The 25,995-nt window shown below is 44.3% G+C and overlaps 1 protein-coding gene across 12 annotated transcripts in view; it reads right to left on the bottom strand.

The window, feature by feature from the left end:
* Nucleotides 1-25,995, bottom strand: part of LOC110969991 (NACHT, LRR and PYD domains-containing protein 12-like) — a 59,900-nt gene that overhangs the window by 5,651 nt on the left and 28,254 nt on the right. For 6 of the 12 annotated variants that reach the window (XM_051945557.1, XM_051945563.1, XM_051945564.1 and 3 more), the window contains 6 exons: nucleotides 10,855-11,028; nucleotides 10,052-10,225; nucleotides 8,869-9,042; nucleotides 7,787-7,827; nucleotides 5,221-5,300; nucleotides 1,538-1,593 (listed from right to left, as the gene is read on the bottom strand). In XM_051945557.1, coding sequence (XP_051801517.1) covers nucleotides 1,538-1,593; nucleotides 5,221-5,300; nucleotides 7,787-7,827; nucleotides 8,869-9,042; nucleotides 10,052-10,225; nucleotides 10,855-11,028 — 699 coding nt within the window. Of the gene's footprint in view, nucleotides 1-1,537; nucleotides 1,594-5,220; nucleotides 5,301-7,786; nucleotides 7,828-8,868; nucleotides 9,043-10,051; nucleotides 10,226-10,854; nucleotides 11,029-11,669; nucleotides 11,844-14,526; nucleotides 16,409-16,527; nucleotides 16,731-17,314; nucleotides 18,177-25,995 lie in introns of those variants that run through there. The other 6 variants (XM_051945566.1, XM_051945565.1, XM_051945567.1 and 3 more) reach the window with 6 other exon arrangements.

Below are 25,995 nucleotides of genomic sequence, written 5' to 3' on the forward strand. Positions count from 1 at the left end.
TCCATAGGGTTCAATATGACGTCGGTCCACCCTTTGCAGTTAGAACAGCTTCAACTCTTCTGGGAAGGCTGTCCACAAGGTTTAGGAGTGTGTTTATGGGAATTTTTGACCGTTCTTCCAGAAGCTCATTTGTGAGGTCACACACTGATGTTGGACCAGAAGGCCTGGCTTTCAGTCTCTGCTCTAATTCATCCCAAAGGTGTTCTATCGGGCTGAGGTCAGGACTCTGTGCAGGCCGGTCAAGTTCATCCACACCAGACTCTGTCATCCATGTCTTTATGGACCTTGCTTTGTGCTCTGGTGCACAGTCATGTTGGAAGAGGAAGGGGCCAGCTCCAAACTGTTCCCACAAAGTTGGGAGCATGGAATTGTCCAAAATGTCTTGGTATGCTGAAGCATTCAGAGTTCCTTTCACTGGAACTAAGGGGCCAAGCCCAGCTCCTGAAGAACAAGCCCACACCATAATCCCCTCTCCACCAAACTTTACACTTGGCACAATGCAGTCCCACAAGTATGGTTCTCCTGGTAACTGCCACAGCCAGACTGGTCCATCAGATTGGCAGATGGAGAAGCGTGATTGGTCACTCCAGAGAAGGCGTCTCCACTGCTCTAGAGTCCAGTGACGGCGTGCTTTACACCACTGCATCCCACGCTTTGCATTGCACTTGGTGATGTACGGCTTGGATGCAGCTGCTCGGCCATGGAAACCCGTTCCATGAAGCTCTCTGCTGAAGCTCTGTTCTTGAGCTAATCTGAAGTTCACATGAAGTTTGAAGGTCTGTAGCCACTGACTGCAGAAAGTTGGCCACCTCTTGGCATCCTCTGACCCGCTCCATCAGTTTACGTGGCCGACCACTTGGTGGCTGAGCTGCTGTCGTTCCCACACACTTCCACTTTCTTATAATACAGCTGACAGTTGACTGTGGAATATTTAGGAGTGAGGAAATGTCATGACTGGATTTGTTGCACAGGTGGTATCCTATCACAGTTCCATGCTGGAATTCACTGAGCTCCTGACAGCGACCCATTCTTTCACTAATGTTTGTAAAAGCAGTCTGCATGCCCAGGTGATTGATTTGATACATCTGTGGCCATGGAAGTGATTGGAACACCTGATTCTGATTCATTGGAAGGGTGAGCCAATACTTTTGGTAATATAGTGTACATCTGTCAAAAAGATGGCCAGGCGCATCATGCTTCATGTAAAACTCATAAAGTGGGTTATAATTCTCATACATAGATCTATATTGTTAAAGGTTACAAAAACTATTCAAGATCAGTTTGGGAGGTAAATTATTGTATGTAGGAACATTTCATCACAAAAAATGAATCTCAGAAATGTGAACGGCCCGAATGAGAACAATCGATTCTTTTTTGAAAGACTATTTCTTACTGAATTTTTCATTATAAGAGGAGACTTTAACTGTGTCCTCGACCCAGGGTTTGTACGGATACATCTTATATGCAAACCAGAAAAACACTGATTAATTACATGAGCAGCTGAAACAGTGTGAAGTCATTTCAATATGTTTATTACCTGTATGAGATTTGTGCAGACTCCATTTGCAGTTCAGGTGTGAAGAGAGATGAAATCTGGAATTCAGAAACAAACGATATGAGGTGTTTTATGAGAAATAACCAAGGTGTGTAAATAAAACACATATTCCTGTGTGTCCACACTTCACTGAGGTGATGGATCAAACATACAGTATACGACTACAAGCTGGGAGTGAAAGAGTGTTGAAAAAATAAACATGGAGTGGAAAACTGAAGCAGCTTGATATCAACCTGTCTGCCTGGAGCTGCAGTGGAACCACATTCTATCGTCAATGATGAGTCCTTTGCTCTGTTCCTTTTTTGGTTTTAGTACAGCATTTATCTCCTTCATTTTCTTTGCTGTGAAAGCACTTTCAATGATGTCTTTCATAATAATAATTATTATTAGTGTCTTTGTTCAGCATCTGTACTGACACATTCAGTACATAAACAGGTAAACACGTTTCATATGTCAATAATTATCAACATGAAGACAGCATGGAAACAAGCTGTGATTTTGCACAAACAACAACAACAACAATACATAGACCCCTAAGCACAGCAGATCTGGTGCTCCCACAAATAACACTCCTGAACCATTCTGGACTGCTGAAAAAGCAAAAAACTGGAACCTTGTCCTGCCATACACACATCAACTACTGATTTTAGAGGCCTCAACTCCGACCTTGTTTGAAAATTCTTTACTTTTTCCCTTTTTCCAAGTTCCAGTAAGTAAAGCTTTAGCCTCTGATGGAGCTATCATTTGGACCTCCTGGAATACATTTTATTTGTTTCCTAATCAAATTTCTGTGGGAATTACATTGCTAGATATAGGGAACCTTTAAAATGGCTTCATGGGGGAGCTGTTTATTTTTTTAGGATGAAAAGGTTTGAAAACGTACAAAATCTTCAAAATTCAGAGAAAAAATATTTTGCTCAGTTTTTGGTCCCAAATAACAAATAAAATCAATAAAATCTGAGACGGTAGAGCAACATCGCTTTCTGAAAAGACACAAAGTTAACATCAAGCTACGACAGATATTTCCACAGAAATAGAGCTACTCTGTAAAATGCAAATAAAAACAAATTGCAAAGACTTAATTGGTCTATTTATCTGCCAACAGCACAAAAACAGCATAATGGAAAGAGAAGAACTTTACAGTTTTTAAAAACATAATTTGTTGCCACCAACACGTTTTAAAAGGTTTGGACAGGGGCAACAAAAGACCTGAAAGCTGTGCTGGAAAGATGCCTGCATCCAGTCCAAGCACGGATGTCCTCAGAGAACATGGTACGGCTGAAAATATCCTTCTCAAGTGTAGGAAGGGATGGGTATCGTTTGGATTTTACCAGTACCAGTACTGCTTATCCATACTGGTACTTAATCGACATGGCTCAGTGGGTAGAGTGGCCGTCTTGTAACTGGAAGGTTGCCGGTTCGATCCTCGGCCCGTCGAGTTCATGTCGAGGTGTTCCTGAGCAAGACACCTAACCCCTAATTGCTCCTGATGGGTTGTGGTTAGCGCCTTGCATGGCAGCTTCCACCATCAGTGTGTGAATGGGTGAATGTGACGTATCATCATGTAAAGCGCTTTGGATAAAAGCGCTATATAAATACAACCATTTACCATTTTGGTGCAGAAAATAAAGACATGACAAGAAAAGCTTTAAAAAATAAAAGGTTATTTTTGCCACAAACTGGGCAACTCAATATCTTGTCTGACTTCTCATTGACTCTGGCCATTTAAATTTCAAATCTTTCCACAAACTGACAGAGCCTCCTGTGTGACTCATCATGCAGGTGCTTCTTAGGGGCTCGACACACGGGAAGCGACAACAGTCGCGCTCCATTAATTTTCTAATGGCTGCTGTGCAACGAGACAAACATCGCTTTCCCCCCTCCCAACAACGCGACGGCGACATTCGTGCATGTGAAATTTCGTGCGCGTTCACGTAGACGTGCACCCGCTGGCTTGCGACGCGATACAATCATCATCATGCGTTTAGAGTCCATTCTTCCCTCGAGGGGGTTGGATGGTCAGGTGGTATCCCGAACTTGCTGTCGCCATTCATCCCTGTCCTTGGCCATGTCGACTGTAAGGTTACAGGAATAAAGGTCCTCCAGAACATTATCCATCCATGTTTTCCATGGTTTCCCTCTACTTCTGGTACCTTCTACCTCCAGTGTTTGGCACTTCCTTATCCAGGAGTGGCTGCGGTATGTGTGCCCAAACCAGCGAAGCCTGTTCCTTCTAAGGATGACCTCAAGGTGGACGAGGTCTAGCTTGCTGTACAGTATGGCTGTATCCACATGTGCCTGGGTGTTGACTCCGCATATCCACCTAATCATAGCCCTCTCATTCCGAACTAGCTCAGAGTGCTCCTCGTTTCTTATCACCCAGCACTCCCTGGCATACAACATAACACTGTGGACACATGAGGCAAAGATTCTTCCTCTCGTGAGCAGACTTAGGGTGCGACAGGTGAGGATAGGCAACAGCTCTCTGAATTTGCCCCACGCAGCTCTACAGCGTTTTGTGATGCTGGACAGGCTTCCACCTTCAGTGCTGATCGTGTCACCGAGATAACAGAACTTGTCGACGACTTCCAGGCTGTGGTTGTCTACTGTATGTCAAGGTGGTCGAAAGGGCATCCATCAATAGGCCTTGCCAGGCCTCTGCATCTGGGACAGCGAAAGGTAGGATCTTTTCTCAGCCTGCCCTGGGTGCCGCTGCAGGCCTTATGCACCCAGTGGGAGCAGCCTACACAGTAGATGGAATTCCTGCCAACCCCTGCTCTGCATACACCACAGGGGAATTTGCTGGTGTCCTTCAGTATGTTAAAATCCTTGCCACTGCACAGTATCTTCGTCTTTCCCATGCTGACCCTCAGTCCTTTGCTTTCCATGTGTGTCTTCCACATGGTCAGTCTGGCTTTCAGCTCCTCGATGCTATCTGCGATAATGACCAAGTCATCAGCGTAGAGCATCTCCCAGGGGGCCTTCATCCCAAACTCTCTAGAGAGAGCTTCCAAGACGATGATAAATAGCAGTGGGCTTAGGACAGAGCCCTGATGTACGCATACTTTGACTCTGATGGGGTCGCTGTAGGTGTTGCAGACGCGTATCTTGCTAGTAGCATTGCTGTACATAGCTTTCACCGTACGGACAAGCCATTCCTCCACTCCTGACTTTCTCATAGCCCACCACAGTACCCACTGGGTACTCCATCACAACTCCATTTACATCGGTTATAGTTTTCTCATTTTATGTGGGAATTGTGAAATCAAGCGGGACCCGCATATTTCTCTTTTTTTTGTGGAAATGTGAGATTCTTGAGGGAATTATGCAGTTTTGCGGGGATTATGCGGCCTTTTGGGAAATAATTGACCCCCGCATAATCAGCGGCATTTTGGTGATTAATGCGGGAATTCATGCGATCGCATAATCGCGTTTTTCTGGAGGGTCTAAATTAATATCAAAACTCAGAACCAGTCCGTAATGGACAAACATTGGTGGACAGAAACCATCAATGTGTTTCTGTAATCTGGAAGCTCTCAAACTGGAAATGGCTGATCAGACCAGAGTCACTGCTACACGACTATCTGAGCTGTTAACTATTACCTGCTGTATGCTGAGCCCTGAAAACTGTCTGAAATATCAGTGTAAAGTCATTTTTCTCTCACCTTCATCAGCTCTGGGTCGTCCTCAGAAAGGTCCGGCTCTGTGTCGGCTGTGTTTGGCTCCAGTTTAACGTCAGAGACACCTGATGGAAGAACACCAACAGCATCAGAAACCTGACCGGAGACATGGAATTATCTGCTGAGGAGTTGTTTTAAACCATCATATTCACTGGTTGTGCATCAGGATGCATTAGGTTCAAAGGTAAACAGTGTGGTTGCAGGTCTCCCTCTGTTATTTCAGACCAAACTCTGTCCTTAGTGAAGCCACACAGTGTGTCTGTAGGTCTGCTATCTGACTGGGTAGGTAGGGGTCTGTGGTAAGTTTGTGTCTGGGGTCCATGCTCATGATAATCCATGCTTCAGGCCTGTTCTTTTCCCAGCATCCTCCACCTGTCCACCAGATGACCTCACACCCTCCTACCTGACCCCCACATCCATCCACTCTTCTTCACATTCCCATTACATCTTCAGCTGCCGACACAATGAGCCGCTAATGATCTCATCAGAGCAACAGATGTTCATGCTCTTATTCCAGTCACATATAGTTGGAAACAAACGTTTTCAGACACTTGGAAAAACCTGAATCACATGAATCTTTGTTACAAAAAAACAACATATTTTTGATTCTTTCACAGATTTACTAAAGGTTTTCTCTAAATATGACAAAATCTGCTGAATTTAAAATAAATGAATTATCAGTGCTGATGATGTAGAAAATTGTGTTGATCAAATTTTCTGCCTAACTTCTCTGGAGATATACTTGACTAAATCAGATGTCCTCTGAGCAAATTTAAATACTGTATGGACAGAGAACATTAGATGCAGCCACAAACATTACAGAGGTAGACCTCTGCTCAGGTCTGAAAAAGTAAATCATTCACTTGAACAAATCAGGAGAGTGACTTTGAGCCATTTCAAAGCAGCTTCACATCCAGAATCATCTTCATGGTCCAGTTGTGTTACTGCCACCATCAGGAAGAAAACACAAACTACCACCTGCTGCTGAGAGACGACTGGTCAGGATGGTCAAGAGTCAACCAGGAACCATCAGAAAGCAGGTCTGGATGTAGGAGAAGCTGCTGGAACACAGCTGTCAGTGTCCACAGGGTTCTAGAGGATCCATGAAGAAGGAAGTTCTTCCTCTAGAAGCAGAACCTTAAAGCTCCACTGATCACACGGACAAAGAAAAGACCTTCTGGAGGAAAGTTCTGTGGTCAGATGGAACAAAAACGGAAGGTGAGGCCTTCAGCCCCAAGAACACCCAACCTACCACCAAACATGTTGGTGGCAGTATCATGCTCTGTGGAACTGGAGCTTTACACAAAGTAAATGGAATAATGAAGAAGGAGGATCACCTCCACGTTCTTCAGGAGAACCTAAAACCATCAGCAGAAGGTTGCTCTTGGACACAGTTGGATGTTTCAACCAGACAATGAGTCCAAACACACATCAGACGTGGAAAAGAAATGGTTCCATCAGGCTGGAATGAAGGTTCTGGAATGAAGGATCTGGACTGGTCTCCCCAAAGTCCTGACTTAGAAGAACCAAGTCAGAAAGACCACAAATTTAGTTGAACTGCACCAATTCTGTCCCGCCCCCTCTCCCCTACCCCCCACCACCCCCGGTCGACGTTACCGGGCGGAACGAATATTCGGCAAATATTCTTCCTTCCGGCTTCGGCTCATCTCGTCGTGTGATCACATAAACATATACACATGTCTATGTGATCACCCCCTCCCCCCAAACGAAAATAGGAATATTCGGAGCTCGTCTCTTCCCCTCGCCTTTGGCCCACTTCGACTCATTCCGCCGTGTTCGGCTCATCTCGGCTCCTCCATTCGTGTTTGTTACCACCAACCGAATGTCCGGGTTGCTGCCGACTCTGACGTCACGCTTCACTTCGTTGCATAAACACAAGACAAGATGCTGAAGACCTCCAATGTTTGGCAATTCTTCAGTTTAACTGAAGACAAATTGAAGGCAGTGTGCAAAATTTGCGTCCGGGAGACCAGACGAATGGATCCGCATATTGGCGCCACCCCCCCCAACCCCGTCGGACGTTATGGGGTGGAACGAATATTCGGATATTTGTCTTTTATAGGGCCCGAATATCCGGAGACCAGAAAGCACTATTCGGGCCAGCCCTAGAGTCCTTTCATTTTTGAAAATCATGTAGCTCTGTTAAATGATGATAAAATATGGAATTGATCATCACAGCAGCAGAGAAAACATGTTTTTTTTGTCTGTTTAATTTCTTTTCATCACCCTTAACTGTTCTGAACATATGTGTGTTAACCTTCCTTATATTTGAAAAGTAAAAGTTCCAATAATGAAGACGGTAAGTGTCATGTTAAATTATGTCTTGGTGTGAGCCCCTGCATCATTTAATAATTAATCAGATAAATCAATCAGGAATAATTTAATGCCCCTTAGAAAGTGATTTAAGATGAGTTAAAACTTTTTCAGCATGTGCAGATACCCAAGAAACCGTCAATTATTTGTTTTAGAAGTATTATTCTGATGAAACAAGCACACGAACATTTAGTTTTATTGATGACTTTGTACTCACGGGTTTTGTTTCTGGAAGTTTCAAACAGTCTGTCATCGATTCTGCAGTGACAAGCACATAAACAGCAACGGCAAGTGAGAAAAAAATTAGACTTTGTTTGAGTTAACTTTATTGAATCGAACAGTGACGATTCCACACAATCAGTCTCATCATGCTGAACATCAACTAATGCTGTTTCAGTTTAACGGGTTAGTCTGCAAAGTATGGGTATCAGCACATAAACCAGCAACAAGCAGGTTAGTTTCAAAATGCATTAAAGGAAAAGACGGACAGACGGACGGACACCACATGACATGATTCGGTCACTCCTCCTTTACTTTGGTCCAGCATCAGCACAACTACACTCAACAAAAATATAAAGGCAACACTTTTGTTTTTGCTCCCATTTTTTATGAGATTAACTCAAAGATCAAAAACTTTTTCCACATACACAATATCAGCATTTCTCTAAAATATTGTTCACAAATCTGCCTAAATCTGATAGTGAGCACTTCTCCTTTGCTGAGATAATCCATCCCACCTCACAGGTGTGCCATATCAAGATGCTGATTAGACACCATGATGAGTGCACAGGTGAGCCTTAGACTGCCCACAATAAAAGGACACTCTGAAAGGTGCAGCTCATCTGCTCACCTCACACTCATCCAGCAGGACAGACTCAGCAGTGGATCTACTCACAGCTCTTCCCTACACTCTCATTTCACCAACAGGCTCCAGTCTGTCAGCCTTTAACAGCCTTATGCTACCAATAACCCACCTAGCTCCATCACCTGTGCTGTTTTAAGCCATCCTACATCATCCAGTAACTAACCTTCTGGATACACTCATCACTTCTACCCCATGTCCTGTCCTCTCTCACCACAATCTGACCCTCTCCAACCAACCTTTGTCCTCTTTCAAATCTATTCCAAGCAACTTTCCTCAGCCAGCTTAACATCTGTGAACTGTGTGAGAAAAATGGGTAGAGAGATGCCCCAACACACTTCATCTGAATGGAGGTGAGACTTTAACTGTCAGGTTTTTTATTTTATCTGGAGCTGAAATTAGTCTCATGTGTTAGAATGTAAAACATGATGTCTGACCTCAGAGTCTTCAGGATGCAGTCTGGACTCTCCAGAAGATCTAACAGATGTTTCACTCCTGAATCCTTCAGGCTGTTCCAGCTCAGGTCCAGATGTTCCAGATGTGAGGGGTTGGACTTCAGAGCTGAGACCAGAGAATCACAGCTGATCTCTGACAAACTGCAGTCCTCCAATCTGAATAAAGAATGAAAGATGTCTATAAAATCATTGATGATCCATCAGATGTGTTCAGGTTAGACAGGAGTCTCCATGGACTATGATGTTTGCAGATGACATTGTGATCTGTAGTGAGGGTTTGTAGGTGGAGGAGAAGCTCGAGGCGTGGAGGTTTGCCCTGGAAAGGAGAGGAATGAAGGTTAGCCGCAGCAAGACGGAGTATCTGTGTGTGAATGAGAGGGACCCAAGTGGAAGAGTGAGGTTACAGGGAGAAGAGAACAAGAAGGTGGAGGATTTTAAGTACTGAGGGTCAACAGTCCAGAGCAATGGAGAGTGTGGAAAAGAGGTGAAGAAGCGTGTACAGGCAGGCTGGAACGGCTGGAGAAAAGTGTCAGGTGTGATGTGTGATAGAAGAGTTTCAGCTAAAATGAAAGGAAAGGTTTACAAAACTGTGGTGAGAACAGCCATGTTGTTTGGTCTGGAGACAGTGTCCCTGAGGAAAAGACAGGAGGCAGAGCTGGAGGTAGCAGAACTGAAGATGCTGAGGTTCTCTTTGGGAGTGACCAGGATGGATAGGATCAGGAATGAGAACATCAGAGGGACAGCACATGTTAGAGGCTTTGGAGATAAAGTCAGAGAGGCCAGACTGAGATGGTTCAGACATGTCCAGAGGAGAGAGAGTGAATATATTGGTAGAAGGATGCTGAGTTTCCCACTGCCAGGCAGGAGGCCTAGAGGAAGACCAAAGAGGAGGTTTGTGGATGTGGTTAAAGAGGACATGAAGGTAGTTGGTGTGAGAGAAGAGGATGCAACAGACAGGGTTAGATGGAGGCAATTGATTCGCTGTGGCGACCCCTGAAGGGAAAAGCCGAAAGGAAAAGAAGAAGAAGAAGAGAACAAAAACAGAAAATATGAACCAGAGCAGATTTACAGCTTCATGGATGGAAGTTCTGTTGAACAGAAATGAGCTTCAGTTGTCATTAAACACATCAGATCTACAACAGTAACAGACAGACAGTGAACTGACCTCAGATACTTCAGGCTGCAGTCTGGACTCTCCACAAAACCACTCAGCTGTTTCACTCCTGAATCCTTCAGGTCGTTTCCACTCAGGTCAAGATGTTCCAGATGGGAGGGGTTGGACTTCAGAGCTGAGACCAGATAATCACAGCTGACCTCTGACAACCTGCAGCCCTCCAATCTGAATAAAGAATAAAAGATGTGAGTTGAGGAGACAAAGTTCCTGCTTGAAATCATTCAGAGTTTCATCATCAGTTCAGAGCTGCAGAAATCTGGATTTCTATGCATCAAGTCAACCTTAAATCTCCTTCAGATCTTCTTTTCATACGTGCAGCTTCATCAATGAGATCTGTTCATTTATTCTACCAGAGGAGAAGCTGCTGGACCACAGAGGACAAATACATTTGCTTCCAGGACAGAAAGGTGAAAAGCATCTAAAGGTTGAGCAGCAGATAAAGCCACTGTCTTTACTTCAGTCATCTCACAGCTCCAAATGCTGGAAAGGATGAAGGAGAGAGTTTGTGCCACTGGTGAGCTTCCAGTTAAAGTGTTGCAGTGATGTGACACACAACAGGTGCTGACAGGTGAGGAGAGTTCTTCTACTCACTGACTTCTATCAGCTCAGCACAGAGAACTTTAAGGACACTTTAGCTTTGACTCTGGACTGAGTCTATAGACTTTATGACTCCCTGCTACATTTAAAAAGAAAAACTCTGTGGATGATTCACAGCAGTCATTAAAACTGATGAGAAAAAAGAAACATTCACCCAAAGATGAGAACTTTGAATCACTGAAAACACGATGTCTGACCTCAGAGTCTTCAGGATGCAGTCTGGACTCTCCACAAAACCACTCAGATGTTTCACTCCTGAATCCTGAATGCTGTTGAAGCTCAGGTCCAGATGTTCCAGATGTGAGGGGTTGGACTTCAGAGCTGAGACCAGAGAATCACAGCTGATCTCTGACAAACTGCAGCCCTTCAATCTGAATAAAGAATGAAAGATGTGTATAAAATCATTGATGATCCATCAGATGTGTTCAGGTTCTGAATGTGCAGATCAACATTACTTTGTCTTCATCAATCAGCTTTTCTCTAAAAGCAGCACAGTGACTTTGTCCTTCTCTTATTGCTGATCATCATCATGTCATATTGATTGAGTTTTTGAAGCTTCATAGATCTTTGCTTTGTCAAATTAATCTTTAAATGCCTCAATAAATCAGCGCCACTCTGTGGATTGATCCAAAGACAGGATCACCAGAAGCTCCACCAAAAACAACTGCAAAATATCTTACCGCAGAACTACATTTGAATAGACAGCCTTTTCAATCAATGGTTGTCACATCTGGAACACATTACCAAATGAAATTAATAGGATAGCAGATTTTTTTTAAAATTACAGCAAAAGTTAAGTATTGGCTGAAAGAAAAACAAGAATGTACCTACCTATGAAATCTATAAGGTCTGACTGACTGTGGATTGCGTCATTGTGTGTGTGTGCATGCGTCAACTCAGTGCTATACACTCTATATGTAATGCATCAGTTCTATGTGTTCTATAATAACTGCATGGTCCCTGATCAAATAAATGATTCAATAAATAAATAAATCATCAACAGTGAACTGACCTGAGAGTCTCCAGTTTACAGTTTGGACTCTGCAGTCCATCACAAAGATGCTTCATGAATGAATCCTCCAGGATGTTTCTACCCAGGTCCAGTTCTATCAGATGGGAGGGGTTGGACTTCAGAGCCGAGGCCACGACTTCATAGTGACTCTCTGAGAGTTCACAGTAAGAAAGTCTGCAATGAGGCATAAATAACAAAACATGTTATGAAAGAGGACACTTTATTCACTGCCTGTCCAAAAAAGTCTCCACCTGGATTTAACTCAGCAAACAGGTCAGATCCTTCATTGGATAATTACTGCAGTGATGAAACAACTTGTTTAACTCTAGCTGATGCAGTGAGGAACTTCTCATTTCTAAACAACCATGTTGGAAGACACATCCTGAGGTCATGGAAAGGATGTTCATCAGGTTCACAAAGGTCAAATTATTGGCATCAAGCAAACAGAACATCTAAGGAGATGGATGAAATGACAAAGATCAGGTTAAGAAGCGTGGAACCCTCTCACCACAGGGTGGTAATAAGAGGAACGCTTTATGACTAAACTGATAAAGTAATTAGCCTTTTAAGTAGACACAACTAAATCAGTGGAGAAAGAGACACCTCCATGGACAGGAACTGTCTCGGGTCATGTATGATTTTCACTGATTAAACAGTAGATTGAATTAGAGGCTACCAGGGTAAACCTTAGAAGAAGAATATTCACATTCTATTAACACACAACCCAATGTGTATGTATAGCAGAAGATAGAAGTAATCTCACAATCAATAAAATACAACTTTGTATTCAACACAAAGACACAACAAACCGCTTCAATGAAAAATAATGAAGGTGTAAAAAATAAAATAGAGCCGGGATTTATCAGAATTTAGTGTGAGTCACCCCGAGTGCTCTCTCTCTTTAGCTTCCAGTATTCAGCTTAGTTTAGGGTTCTTTTCCTTGGAGCTCAGGAATGAAGAGAATGCTTCATCCAAGTTTCCAGAAGTCCATCAGCTCATAGCACACGTGTAGACTCCCTGTCAGAGGACTGGTCTCCCTTCGTAGCAGAACAACAGCAGCGAACAGCCGGATCCTCACACACAGAACTCTCTGCTCTCGTTGGTCGGCTGGAGATCAAAAGTGCGTCCCTTAGCTAAGCTAACACGGCTAGCTCACTCCACAGTGCAACAAAACACTCGTCTGGAACAGAGGACAACACACCAACAGTTCTCAAGCAGTCCTCAACAAAAACTACCATCCACTAAAGGTGGAAACACATTAAAGTCCATTCCTTTCCAACACTGTCTCACTTCCGGCTGAATCATCTTCTCCTCTTCTCTCCTCCAGCTCTCTACCCAGAAAGGTCACTTCCTGCCCGCGAGGTCCCCGACAGGTAAACAGGAAGTACAACCTTACCTGGTTAAAATATTAGTAATAGAATTATTTCTAGACTAAAACTGTGTTGACAACCTTAGATTGTCTGTGAAAATGTCATGTAAACTTTATGTTCTTCACATCAGTGCTTCAACTGATCTTCTCGAAATGTTTGACATCAAACTGAATTCTAATCAGCCTCTCTCACACCTGCACATTTTCAATCTTTCTTTGGTTTCATCTGCAGATGGAGGACAGAAGATGGACTTCCATTCAGGCTTCCATACTGTCCACAGTCTGTCAGTGTGATCTGATCCCATGTTTGACTCCACAAAGTTCTCAGGAGAACATCTGGATCAGGAGAACAGTTTCTGTCCTGTTTTTACTGGACTCAGAATATTGTGACTGAGTTGATTTCAGCCAACAGTTCCAGTAGAAAGATGATGATGTCTCTGCTGTGGACCTGCTGCTGTCAGCTTCACCTCCATCACTCAACATTTACAGTCTGCTGTCAAACGCTACACAAACCAAACTGATCACTGGACAACATCACACCTGAACACCATGAATATGAACATCAGGAAATATTCTCCTGTGATGACAGACCACTGAGTCAACTTTAGCCCTCAACGTTCTTTAGAGAGATTCTGAAAAACTTGTTGAGCACAAACACAAAGAACAAACCAGTGAAGTTGAATTATTTCCACCATAATGTCTCACAAACATGTTATCAGGGTTTGTAGCGTTAAAAACACAACTCTGAGCTTTGTGTCCATCACATCTCTGGAAACAGTCTGACTTGTAGCATTCTGCTCTGAAATATTCACACCTCTGAGCATTTCCTGATTCCACTCTTCTCTGCAGCAACAACACACAAAACACCAGAGTTTCTCTGTGAGGAACTGAACATCAGGAAAGATGTCACATCTGGACTCTGGAACCACTTCCCTCTTTAGAACCAACAGCTGAGTTCACATCAATAAAATGCTCCATGACTCAGTCTTTGTCTGATCAGTCGTTTACAGAGCCTGATGTCCAAGTTAACAACATATATATTAAAGTCTAAAGAGAGAAATCAGGTCAGATGTGTTTGTCTGATTAGATCAGACTGATTTCAGAAGAACTTTACTGCTTCACTGAAAACTGTAAAATGCTTCCACATAAAGAACCTCTGCAGTTCTTTATGAGTTTCAGCAGATCTGCATGTTTCCTCCATCAACCAAAGGAAGGACCTCAGAAGAACAAACTGTCTGATGGAACAATTATTAGAATGAAACAGAAAAACTGTCTTCATTCATTTAGCAGCTTCAAACACAAGAACATGAAAAATCCACATTTTCACAGAGTTTGAAGCAGCTGAAGAACATCTGACACGAAACACAGCTGACATGATGTTTGAAATAAACAAGTGGAACATGAAGAAGAATGAGATGTTCTAGTGAGAACATTTGAAGAACTGAACTACTGATCTACTCTGATCATGTTCATCACATCTGGACTCACCCAGCCTTTCTGCAGTTCCTCACAGCTGGAATCAGTCTCCGTTTTCCCTCCTCTGTTGTTTTGTACTTGTTCAGGTCCAACTCATCCAGAACCTCCTCTGACATCTGCAGCATGTAGGCCAGAGCTGAGCACTGGATCTCAGAGAGTTCCTTCTCTGATCTGTTCTCTGACTGCAGGAACTCTTGGATCTCCTGATGTACTGAGAGATCCTTCATCTCCATCAGACAGTGGAAGATGTTGATGCTTCTGTCTGGAGATATGTTATCACTCTTCATCTTCTTCAGGTTGTTGATGACTCTCTGGATCATTTCTGGATGGTTCTCTGTCCGACCCAGCAGACCTCCTAAGAACCTCTGAATCATTGGACGGTTCTCTGTCGGACCCAGCAGACCTCCTAAGAACCTCTGAATCGTTGGATGGTTCTCTGTCCGACCCAGCAGACCTCCTAAGAGTTTCTGGTTGGACTCCAGACAGAGACCATGAAGGAAGCGAACAAACAGGTCCAAGTGACCATTTTTACTGCTGAGGGATTTCTCCATGACTCTCTTCAGGAACTCATCCAGAGTGTTGATACTGTGCCCGAGGAAGTCCTCCAGAACTTCCTGGTTCCTGTTGGTGTAACAGTGGAACATGTAGACTGCAGCCAGAAACTCCTGAATGCTCAGATGAACAAAGCAGTAGACTGGTTTCTGAAACATCACACACTCTCTTCTGAAGATCTGGGTACAAACTCCTGAGTACACCGAGGCCTCTGTCACATCCAGACCACACTGCTCCAGGTCTTCTTGGTAGAACAGGATGTTTCCTTTCTCCAGATGTTCAAAGGCCAGCCTCCCCAGCTTCAGAAGAACATCCCTGTCAGCCTCCGTCAGCTCCTGTGGACTCGTCTCAGGTCCCTCATGGTACTTCTTCTTCTTCCTCTGTGTCTGAACCAGCAGGAAGTGTGAGAACATGTCAGTCATGGTCTGGGGCAGCTCTCCTCTCTGCTCTGTGCTCAACATGTGCTCCAGAACTGTAGCAGTGATCCAGCAGAACACTGGGAGTCGACACATGATGTGGAGGTTCCTGGATGTCTTCATGTGGGAGATGATTGTTCTGGAGCGCTCTTCATCACTGAACCTCCTCCTGAAGTACTCCTCCTTCTGGACGTCGGTGAAGCCTCGTACTTCTGTTAACCTGTCCACACGTTTAGGAGGGATCTGATTGGCTGCCGCAGGGCGAGAAGTGATCCAGACCAGAGCCGAGGGAAGCAGATTCCCCTCCATGAGGTTGACCAGCAGAACGTCCAGCGATGACTTCTGGCTGACGTCAGACACAACCTTCCTGTTGGTGAAATCCAGTGAAAGTCTGCTTTCATCCAGACCGTCAAAGATGAACAAAAGTTTACAGACAGCCAGCTGCTCTGCCGTCACCTTCTGTAATGTTGGATGGAAAACATGGAGCAGCGTGAGAAGACTGTGCTGCTCATCTCTGATCAAGTTCAGCTCCCTGAACGGAAGCACCACCACCACACTGACGTCTTGGTTTTCTCCACCCTCTGCCCAGTCCAGAGTGAACTTCAGCACCGAGAAGGTTTTTCCCACGCCGGCCACGCCGTTGGTCAGGACCACTCTGATGGCTCTCTGCTGCTCAGGTAAGGCTTTAAAGATGTCCTGGCACCTGATGGGAGTGTCATGGAGGCTCTTCTTGGAAGCTGTCTCCAGCTGCTCCACCTCATGTTGGACATCAGCCTCTCCACTGTGTCCCTCTGTGATGTAGAGCTCAGTGTAGATCCTGTTGAGGAGGGTTCCACCTCCTGCTTCATCACTTCCTTCAGTCACATGTTCACATCTCCTCCTCAGACTCATCTTATGTTCCTGCAGAACCTCCTGCAGACCAACACCTGCTCACAGACCAGACAAACAATCAGACTCAACAAACACAAACATCTTTCATGTCTGGACAACACAACAACAAGCTCAGTTTCCACACATCAGTCCACCAGCAGATGTTCAGTCTTACTTTGTCCACAGCTGCTGGATCTTTCTCCACACTGGGGACAGGAGGAGTGTCCTGATGGAGCAGACTGGTCCCAGTATGAGCTGATGCACTGTCTGCAGAACCAGTGTCCACAGCTGCTAGAGACTGGATCCTTCAGGACGTCCTGACACCGAGCACAGCAGGACGGCTGCTCCTCCACACAAACTCCCCTCCTCTTCATCACTCTGTCAACACATTTATTCATCACATCTCACATCATCTGGAGAAAAACATCCACATGTGACTCCACAGAGCAGAAGAGAACAGTAAAAGTGAGGCTACTGTTCTGTCTGAGTTCAGCCGCTAATAAAAAGCTGCTTCCTTTTATTATGAACTCCAGTTAATCAGCTGTCTGATTAAACTCTCACTCATCTGCCTGCAGTTTGCTGTTCATACAAACTCAACACTTTGTGCAGCAGCTTCACAGTAACAGCCTTCCATCACAGACAGCTGCTTCTGTTCTTCACTGCTTTACTCACTTTGGCAGCTCAGCTCGGCTCACTTCACTTTAACTCAGAGAACAAATCATGGAGAAACTGTGACAGAGCAGCAGCCTCAGACACAGCGTTCAGCTTTCATTTAAACATCTGGATCATCAGGACCAGGAACCAATCAAGACCAACCACAACATCAGCTACACATCTGGAGAACATTCTTTTACTCGGAAAGTATCAGCATAGAAAGCTGATAATATGATACAGAACTTGTTCCTTCATCCTAAATCCTTCATCTTCCATCAGGTCAGTTTACAGCAGAAACACTTTCTTACTTTGTGTCTGAGGGTTCAGGTTCTTTACTGAAGTCTGGAGAATCTAATCTGGACCAGTTGCTCTTCATGGACAAACGGCTGGAGGCTGGAAACTCCTCCTCCTCCTCACGATCACTCATCTTGTGGACTTCAGTCAGTCTGAGAGGAAAACCAGCAACACTGACTGAGAGCGCAGGAAATACAAAAAGTCAAAGTGACACACAAGTTCAGATCTTCATTCAGGTTCTTTCTTCTTCTTTTCCTTTTGGCTTTGGTCTTTGGTCTTCCTCCAGGCCTCCTGCCTGGCAGTGGGAAACTCAGCATCCTTCTACCAATATATTCACTCTCTCTCCTCTGGACATGTCTGAACCATCTCAGTCTGGCGTCTCTGACTTTATCTCCAAAGCCTCTAACATGTGCTGTCCCTCTGATGTCCTCATTCCTGATCCTATCCATCCTGGTCACTCCCAAAGAGAACCTCAGCATCTTCAGTTCTGCTACCTCCAGCTCTGCCTCCTGTCTTTTCCTCAGGGACACTGTCTCCAGACCAAACAACATGGCTGGTCTCACCACAGTTTTGTAAACCTTTCCTTTCATTTTAGCTGAAACTCTTCTATAACACATCACACCTGACACTTTTCTCCAGCCGTTCCATCCTGCCTGTACACGCTTCTTCACCTCTTTTCCACACTCTCCATTGCTCTGGGCTGTTGACCCTAAGTACTTAAAATCCTCCACCTTCTTGATCTCTTCTCCCTGTAACCTCACTCTTCCACTTGGGTCCCTCTCATTCACACACAGATACTCCGTCTTGCTGCGGCTAACCTTCATTCCTCTCCTTTCCAGGGCAAACCTCCACACCTCTAGCTTCTCCTCCACCTACAAACCCTCACTACAGATCACAATGTCATCTGCAAACATCATAGTCCATGGAGACTCCTGTCTAACCTCGTCTGTCATCCTGTCCATCACCATAGCAAACAAGAAGGGGCTCAGAGCTGATCCCTGATGTACTCCCACCTCCACCTTGAACTCCTCTGTTACTCCTACAGCACACCTCACCACTGTCTTACAGTCCTCATACATGTCCTGCACCACTCTAACATACTTCTCTGCCACTCCAGACTTCCTCATACAAAACCACAGTTCCTCTCTGGGCACCCTGTCAGAAGCTTTCTCCAGATCTACAAAGACACAATGCAGCTCCTTCTGACCTTCTCTGTACTTCTCTATCAACATCCTCAAAGCAAATATTGCATCTGTTGTACTCTTTCTTGGCATGAAACCATACTGCTGCTCACAGATGTTCACCTCTGCCCTTAGTCTAGCTTCAACTACTCTTTCCCATAGCTTCATCGTGTGGCTCATCAGCTTTATTCCTCTGTAGCTGCCACAACTCTGCACATCTCCCTTGTTCTTAAAGATGGGCACCAGCACACTTCTCCTCCATTCCTCGGGCATCTTCTCACTATCTAAGATCCTGTTGAACAACCCAGTCAGAAACTCTACTACTACCTCTCCGAGACACTTCCATACCTCCACAGGTATATCATCAGGACCAAGTGCCTTTCCACTCTTCATCCTCTTCAATGCCCTCCTCACTTCATCCTTACTAATCTTTGCTACTTCCTGGTCCACAACAGTCACCTCTTCTACTCTTCGTTCTCTCTCATTTTCCTCGTTCATCAACTCTTCAAAGTACTCTTTCCATCTTCCCATCACACTATTGGCACCTGTCAACACACTTCCATCCTTATCCTTTATCATCCTAACCTGCTGCACATCCTTCCCATCTCTGTCTCTCTGCCTTGCCAACCTATACAGGTCAGTCTCTCCCTCCTTACTGTCCAACCTAGCATACAAGTCATCGTAAGCCCCTTGTTTGGCCTTTGCCACCTCTACTTTCACCTTACGCTGCATCTCCCTGTACTCCTGTCTACTCTCTTCAGTCCTCTCAGTGTCCCACTTCTTCTTAGCTAACTTCTTTCTCTGGATCCACTCCTGCACCTCCTCATTCCACCACCAAGTCTCCTTATCTCCTTTCCTTCCAGATGACACACCAAGTACTCTCCGACCTGTCTCCCTGATCACATTTGCTGTAGTTGTCCAGTCATCTGGAAGCACCTCCTGACCAACCAAAGCCTGCCTCAACTCTTTCCTAAAAGTCATACAACACTCTTCCTTTTTCAGCTTCCACCATTTGGTCCTCTGCTCTGCCTTTGCCCTCTTCATCTTCTTCACCACCAGGGTCATCCTACACACCACCATCCTATGCTGTCTGGCTACACTCTCACCTACCACTACTTTGCAGTCACTGATCTCCTTCAGATTACACCGTCTACACCAGATGTAGTCTACCTGTGTGCTCCTACCTCCACTCTTATAGGTCACCCTATGTTCCTGCCTCTTCTGGAAGAAAGTGTTCACTACAGCCATTTCCATCCTTTTTGCAAAGTCAACCACCATCTGTCCTTCTGTGTTCCTCTCCTGGATACCAAACCTGCCCATAACCTCCTCATCATCTCTGTTTCCTGCACCAACATGTCCATTGAAGTCTGCACCAATGACAACTCTCTCACTTCTAGGGATGCTCTGCATCACTTCATCAAGGTCCAACCAGAATTTCTGCTTCTCCTCCAGCTCACATCCTACCTGTGGAGCATACCCACTAACAACATTGAACATCACACCTTCGGTTTCTAGCTTCAAGCTCATCACTCGATCTGACACTCTTTTTACCTCCAGGACTTTCCTAACAAACTCCTCCTTCAAGATAACTCCTACTCCATTTCTCTTCCTATCTACACCATGATAGAACAACTTGAACCCTGCTCCTAAACTTCTAGCTTTACTACCTTTCCACCTGCTCTCCTGGACACACAGTATGTCCACCTTCCTCCTCTGCATCATGTCAACCAGCTCTCTACCTTTTCCTGTCATAGTTCCAACATTCAAAGTCCCTACTCTCAGTCCTAGACTCTTGATGTTCCTCTTCTCTCTCTTCCTACGAACACACCTTCCTCCCCACCTTTTTCGACCAACAGTCGTCCATTTTCCACCGGCACCCTGTAGGTCGACAGCATCGATGGCGGTCGTTGTTAACCCGGGCTTCGACCGATCCGGTATGGAAGTCATACATTTGATTCGCATGTTAGATTTGGCCAAAGTTTTACGTCGGATGCCCTTCCTGACACAACCCTCTGTATTTATCCGGGCTTGGGACCGGCACAATAAGACACTGGCTTGTGTCCCCTTACGGCTACATTATTCAGGTTCTTTGTCCACAGAATAAATAAATCCAAACACTGTTGCTCTAACCACGTCTACAGTTGATCTCTGATACATCAAACTCTTCATTTATGTTGGAAAACTGTCAGTGTTGGAAATACTTTCAGATCCCAGTTTATCAAGGAGAACCCCAGCACTGGACCTGGTTCTCTGCTGCACCAACACACCTTTAAACTGAGACAACTTTAAATATCTGAGAAGTTTAAACATGTAAAGGAGGATGAATCAGTTTTCAGTAAAGATCCTTTCACCAGGTAAAAGCTTCCTCAGCAGTCAGCAGTAAAACACTCCTGTGACATAAAAACAAGAACAGAAATGAGGTTTCCTGACAGCAGAAAAATAATAACGTTAACTCAACACTCACCTTGTTGTCCTCCTCTGCTGACTGTAAAACGGAGTCTGAACTGTTTATTTCCTCATTCTGCTGTAAAGTCACTCAGAGCTGCTATAGATAACTGCAGGTCCCTGTGGGGTTTCCTTCCTACAACTCATGTCCTGATGCTGCTCAGCTGAAGACACATTTACTAACAGAGCTGTGGACAGACTGATCAGAGACACTGAAAGAAGAACGCTGTCACCTGATCAACATGTTTTCACTCACTTATTGGAGAAGATCAACTTCACTGATCCCACAGTGGGGAAAGTTCACCATGACAGCAGCACAAATGACAGGGCTATAAGGGCAGGATAAGAATATAAACACACAGAGAACAGTATATACACAAGTTGACATTTTCAAGAACACTATATCCAAGAGGATGAGGCTGTAACAGATTATTGCACATAACTCAGTGGAATGTGTATGTAAGAATAAAAAAGAAAGAAAAGTGCAGCAGTACATGAGGTAGAGCAGTGAAGTTCTAATGCAGCATTGAACAGTCTGACTGATGGAGGAGTAAAGGACCTGTGGAGACACTTGATGCAGAGAGTGGGAGGTGTTTTCTATGATGGACATTTGTCCAGAGCCCTTCTCTCCCCCACCACCTCAATAAGAACAGAGCAGCTCAGTCTCTTTCTATCAGTCTGCTCAGTCTGTTCTCTCCCCTCCTCATCACACCACTCAGTGGTGTAGTCTAGTTTTTTCTAGTGGGTATACTCCGGCCTCATTAACACCAAAGCCAGGTCAGGTTCTCATATATGTGTGCGTGCACACACACACACACACACACACACACACACACACACACACACACACACACACACACACACACACACACACACACACACACACACACACACACACACACACACACACACACACACACACACACACACACACACACACACACACAGCAGCAGAAGCTCCTTTATTTCAAACTACCAATTAGATACTTATAGACATTATAGCGTCAGCAGCTCCTCCTCCTGCCATCAGGTAGAGCTGATGTTTCCTCTTCATCAGGTAGAGCTGATGTTTCCTCTCCATCAGGTAGAGCTGATGTTTCCTCTTCATCAGGTAGAGCTGATGTTTCCTCTCCATCAGGTAGACCGGATGTTTCCTCTTCATCAGGTAGACCTGATGTTTCCTCTCCATCAGATAGAGCTGATGTTTCCTCTCCATCAGGTAGAGCTGATGTTTCCTCTCCATCAGGTAGAGCTGATGTTTCCTCTTCATCAGGTAGAGCTGATGTTTCCTCTCCATCAGGTAGACCTGATGTTTCCTCTTCATCAGATAGAGCTGATGTTTCCTCTCCATCAGGTAGACCTGATGTTTCCTCTTCATCAGATAGAGCTGATGTTTCCTCTCCATCGGGTAGAGCTGATGTTTCCTCTTCATCGGGTAGACCTGATGTTTCCTCTTCATCGGGTAGACCTGATGTTTCCTCTTCATCAGGTAGAGCTGATGTTTCCTCTTCATCAGGTAGACCTGATGTTTCCTCTCCATCAGGTAGAGCTGATGTTTCCTCTCCATCAGGTAGACCTGATGTTTCCTCTCCATCAGGTAGACCTGATGTTTCCTCTTCATCAGGTAGACCTGATGTTTCCTCTCCATCAGGTAGACCTGATGTTTCCTCTCCATCAGGTAGAGCTGATGTTTCCTCTTCATCGGGTAGACCTGATGTTTCCTCTTCATCAGGTAGAGCTGATGTTTCCTCTTCATCAGGTAGAGCTGATGTTTCCTCTTCATCAGGTAGAGCTGATGTTTCCTCTCCATCAGGTAGACCTGATGTTTCCTCTTCATCGGGTAGACCTGATGTTTCCTCTTCATCGGGTAGAGCTGATGTTTCCTCTCCATCAGGTAGACCTGATGTTTCCTCTCCATCAGGTAGACCTGATGTTTCCTCTCCATCAGGTAGACCTGATGTTTCCTCTCCATCGGGTAGACCTGATGTTTCCTCTTCATCGGGTAGACCTGATGTTTCCTCTTCATCAGGTAGAGCTGATGTTTCCTCTTCATCAGGTAGAGCTGATGTTTCCTCTCCATCAGGTAGAGCTGATGTTTCCTCTCCATCAGGTAGAGCTGATGTTTCCTCTTCATCAGATAGAGCTGATGTTTCCTCTCCATCAGGTAGAGCTGATGTTTCCTCTCCATCAGGTAGACCTGATGTTTCCTCTTCATCAGATAGAGCTGATGTTTCCTCTCCATCAGGTAGAGCTGATGTTTCCTCTTCATCAGGTAGAGCTGATGTTTCCTCTCCATCAGGTAGAGCTGATGTTTCCTCTCCATCAGGTAGAGCTGATGTTTCCTCTTCATCAGGTAGAGCTGATGTTTCCTCTTCATCAGGTAGAGTTGATGTTTCCTCTTCATCAGGTAGAGTTGATGTTTCCTCTTCATCAGGTAGAGCTGATGTTTCCTCTTCATCAGGTAGACCTGATGTTTCCTCTCCATCAGGTAGAGCTGATGTTTCCTCTTCATCAGGTAGAGCTGATGTTTCCTCTCCATCAGGTAGAGCTGATGTTTCCTCTTCATCAGGTAGACCTGATGTTTCCTCTTCATCAGGTAGAGCTGATGTTTCCTCTCCATCAGGTAGAGCTGATGTTTCCTCTTCATCAGGTAGAGCTGATGTTTCCTCTTCATCAGGTAGAACTGATGTTTCCTCTTCATCAGGCTCCCTTTCCTAAATGTTAACCTTAGCTCCAGCTGTAGTGTTCCCTAAAGCGGCAGTATTCACAGGACAAGCAACAGGCTTATTAAAACACTGAAATAGTTTCATTTAGCTTTGCTTTCTTTTTCTCCACTGACTGGTGTTGGATCATTAGAGGTTGTAGACTCATGTCCCTCTTCTTCTAAGCCAGGGGTATTCAGCTAAAATTCAGAGAGGTCCAGTCAGAGAAAATGGATTAAAGCAAAGGTCCAGAACATCATAATGTCTAACTGAATTACTGTGATATATGCTGATGTAACCTGGTAGTTTTATTAGAGTCTGCCTGTAAACAAAAACTGACCATCAAATAAATTCAGTACGGTTCAAAAACATTTAGACATTTATTAATAAATAACTTTTTATCTCTTAAAATAAAGTGTAGAACTTAAAAAAAGTGGCTGAACAACCTGAATCAACTTCTATACATCTTTAACAATACCTAAATCTCATAAATGTAAACATGTGAACACTTTCACTTTGTTTTCTGTCTTCTATCACTCCCCTTATATCTCTGCTGCTTAATGGGAGAACTGAGCTGCTGCTTGTCCTGCCAGTGTTTTGAATCATGGCCTGAATGGTGTCAGAGCTGTTCTCAGACATATTTAGAGGAGCTCATCGGTAGTCTGGAACAATATTTAGTTTTGATTATGTTCATAGTTGAGAAAGCTGCCTTACAGCTGTATGTTGAGCCAAACATGGTCAGCATGTGACCACAGTCTGTCCTCCACTGATGGATAATGTGCAAAAGATACGACTCTAAGAGCCGATGCTTTGTAGTGAATCTGAAGAGCTGACTCCTAACGTATTTAATGGAGTATGGAGTTTAACACTGTCCTAGCAGAAAACATGTTACTGGATCCTAGATTAAAGAAGCTTGCCTTCAGTGACAACAGAGTTGAGTGACAAAGGTTCACAAACAAGATAACAGAGAGCAAACGGAGGGAATTTATGTGGACCTAAATCCATCCAAAACCAAGCCTAGCTAAGATGACGGTTCAGAAATCAGAGCAGCTTTTAGGGAAGCTCAGGTTCATCTCAGTCAGTAACAGAGTCATAAGCAGTGGAAACAAAAGCCAAGAGTAGCAGATATGAGATCAGTGGGAGCATCAGGTCATTCTGTATTGAAGTTCTGCAGATTCAGGCTCACGTCACGGAGAAATCTGAGCTGATCACAAACACTCACATTTACTTTCTGCCTGTTTCTAGAAACGTTTGCTTGGAGGAGACTTGATGTGAGATTTATTCTGACCTCCTCACCAGCAGGGACAGAAATATCCAGAACCAACAATATGCTACCGCTAACAGTTAGCTTCAGCTCAGATGTTCTGCTTTTTGATAAAATGGGGACGCTGTAGCACACAGGAACCAGCGGTTAGAGCAGGAAGCAAGAGTAGAGCTCCACAGCAGGTCACCTGTTTACAGAACCAGATAGTAAATATGAGGAAAAGGAGACGTTGAGGATAAATGTGCTGCAGCACATGCTGATGTGTCTGGAATCTGCAGTCACCCTCAACCAAGTGTAGGTGCTAAGTCATCCCAAATTGTCACCCTTGACTCATTATTCTCCTAAACAGAGGATGCAAACCTGTTTATGCTCTCTCTGTCCCCTAATTTGACCCTGAGACAGACAGACGCTTGCTAGAGATAAACATAGAGGTGGAAGACAACTGTTTGTACAACCCGGTCTCACGAGGATTCGTGAAACTGTCACGTAAAATTTTGTTTCGGTTTCGTGCGCACCAACACGATTTTGTCATGTTTTTCGTGCTGCTCACAACGAAATGTTTTTCGTGTTGCTCACAACGAAACCCGCTGTGGTAATCACATCTGAAAATGGTTTATACTGGCGGATTCATGACAATCTAAGCTGTCCATTGGCGTATACTGTTTGTGTGATCGCGTTTGCAGCCGTCGGACATTCTTAGAATCGCGTTTGCAGCCTTCGGACATTCTTTAAATTCCTATGCAAATTGGTAAGTGTACCACCGGGTTATGGTTAGGTTATGGTTAGGGATGATGTAATGCAAAATATAGCGTTGGATTCGCAACGGTTTCACATTAAAAATATAATATTAGGGCTTAACGATTTTGGAAAATAATCTAATTGCGATTATTTTTGGAGATATTGCGATTGCGATTTAATATGCGATTATTTTTTCAAACTACTATTCTCATGTAAATGTCATTGATCACAACCAATAAATCAGTCTGTTTCATAATAAACTGTCAGATTTATTTAAAGTGCAAATTGCAACACTGAAGAAAACCAAACGGTGGCTGTACCTATTTAAAACTTCAAGTCTTAATCTTTCACGTTGAATAAAACGT

Source organism: Acanthochromis polyacanthus, chromosome 3 (assembly GCF_021347895.1).
Source record: "Acanthochromis polyacanthus isolate Apoly-LR-REF ecotype Palm Island chromosome 3, KAUST_Apoly_ChrSc, whole genome shotgun sequence".
NCBI lineage: Eukaryota > Metazoa > Chordata > Actinopteri > Pomacentridae > Acanthochromis > Acanthochromis polyacanthus.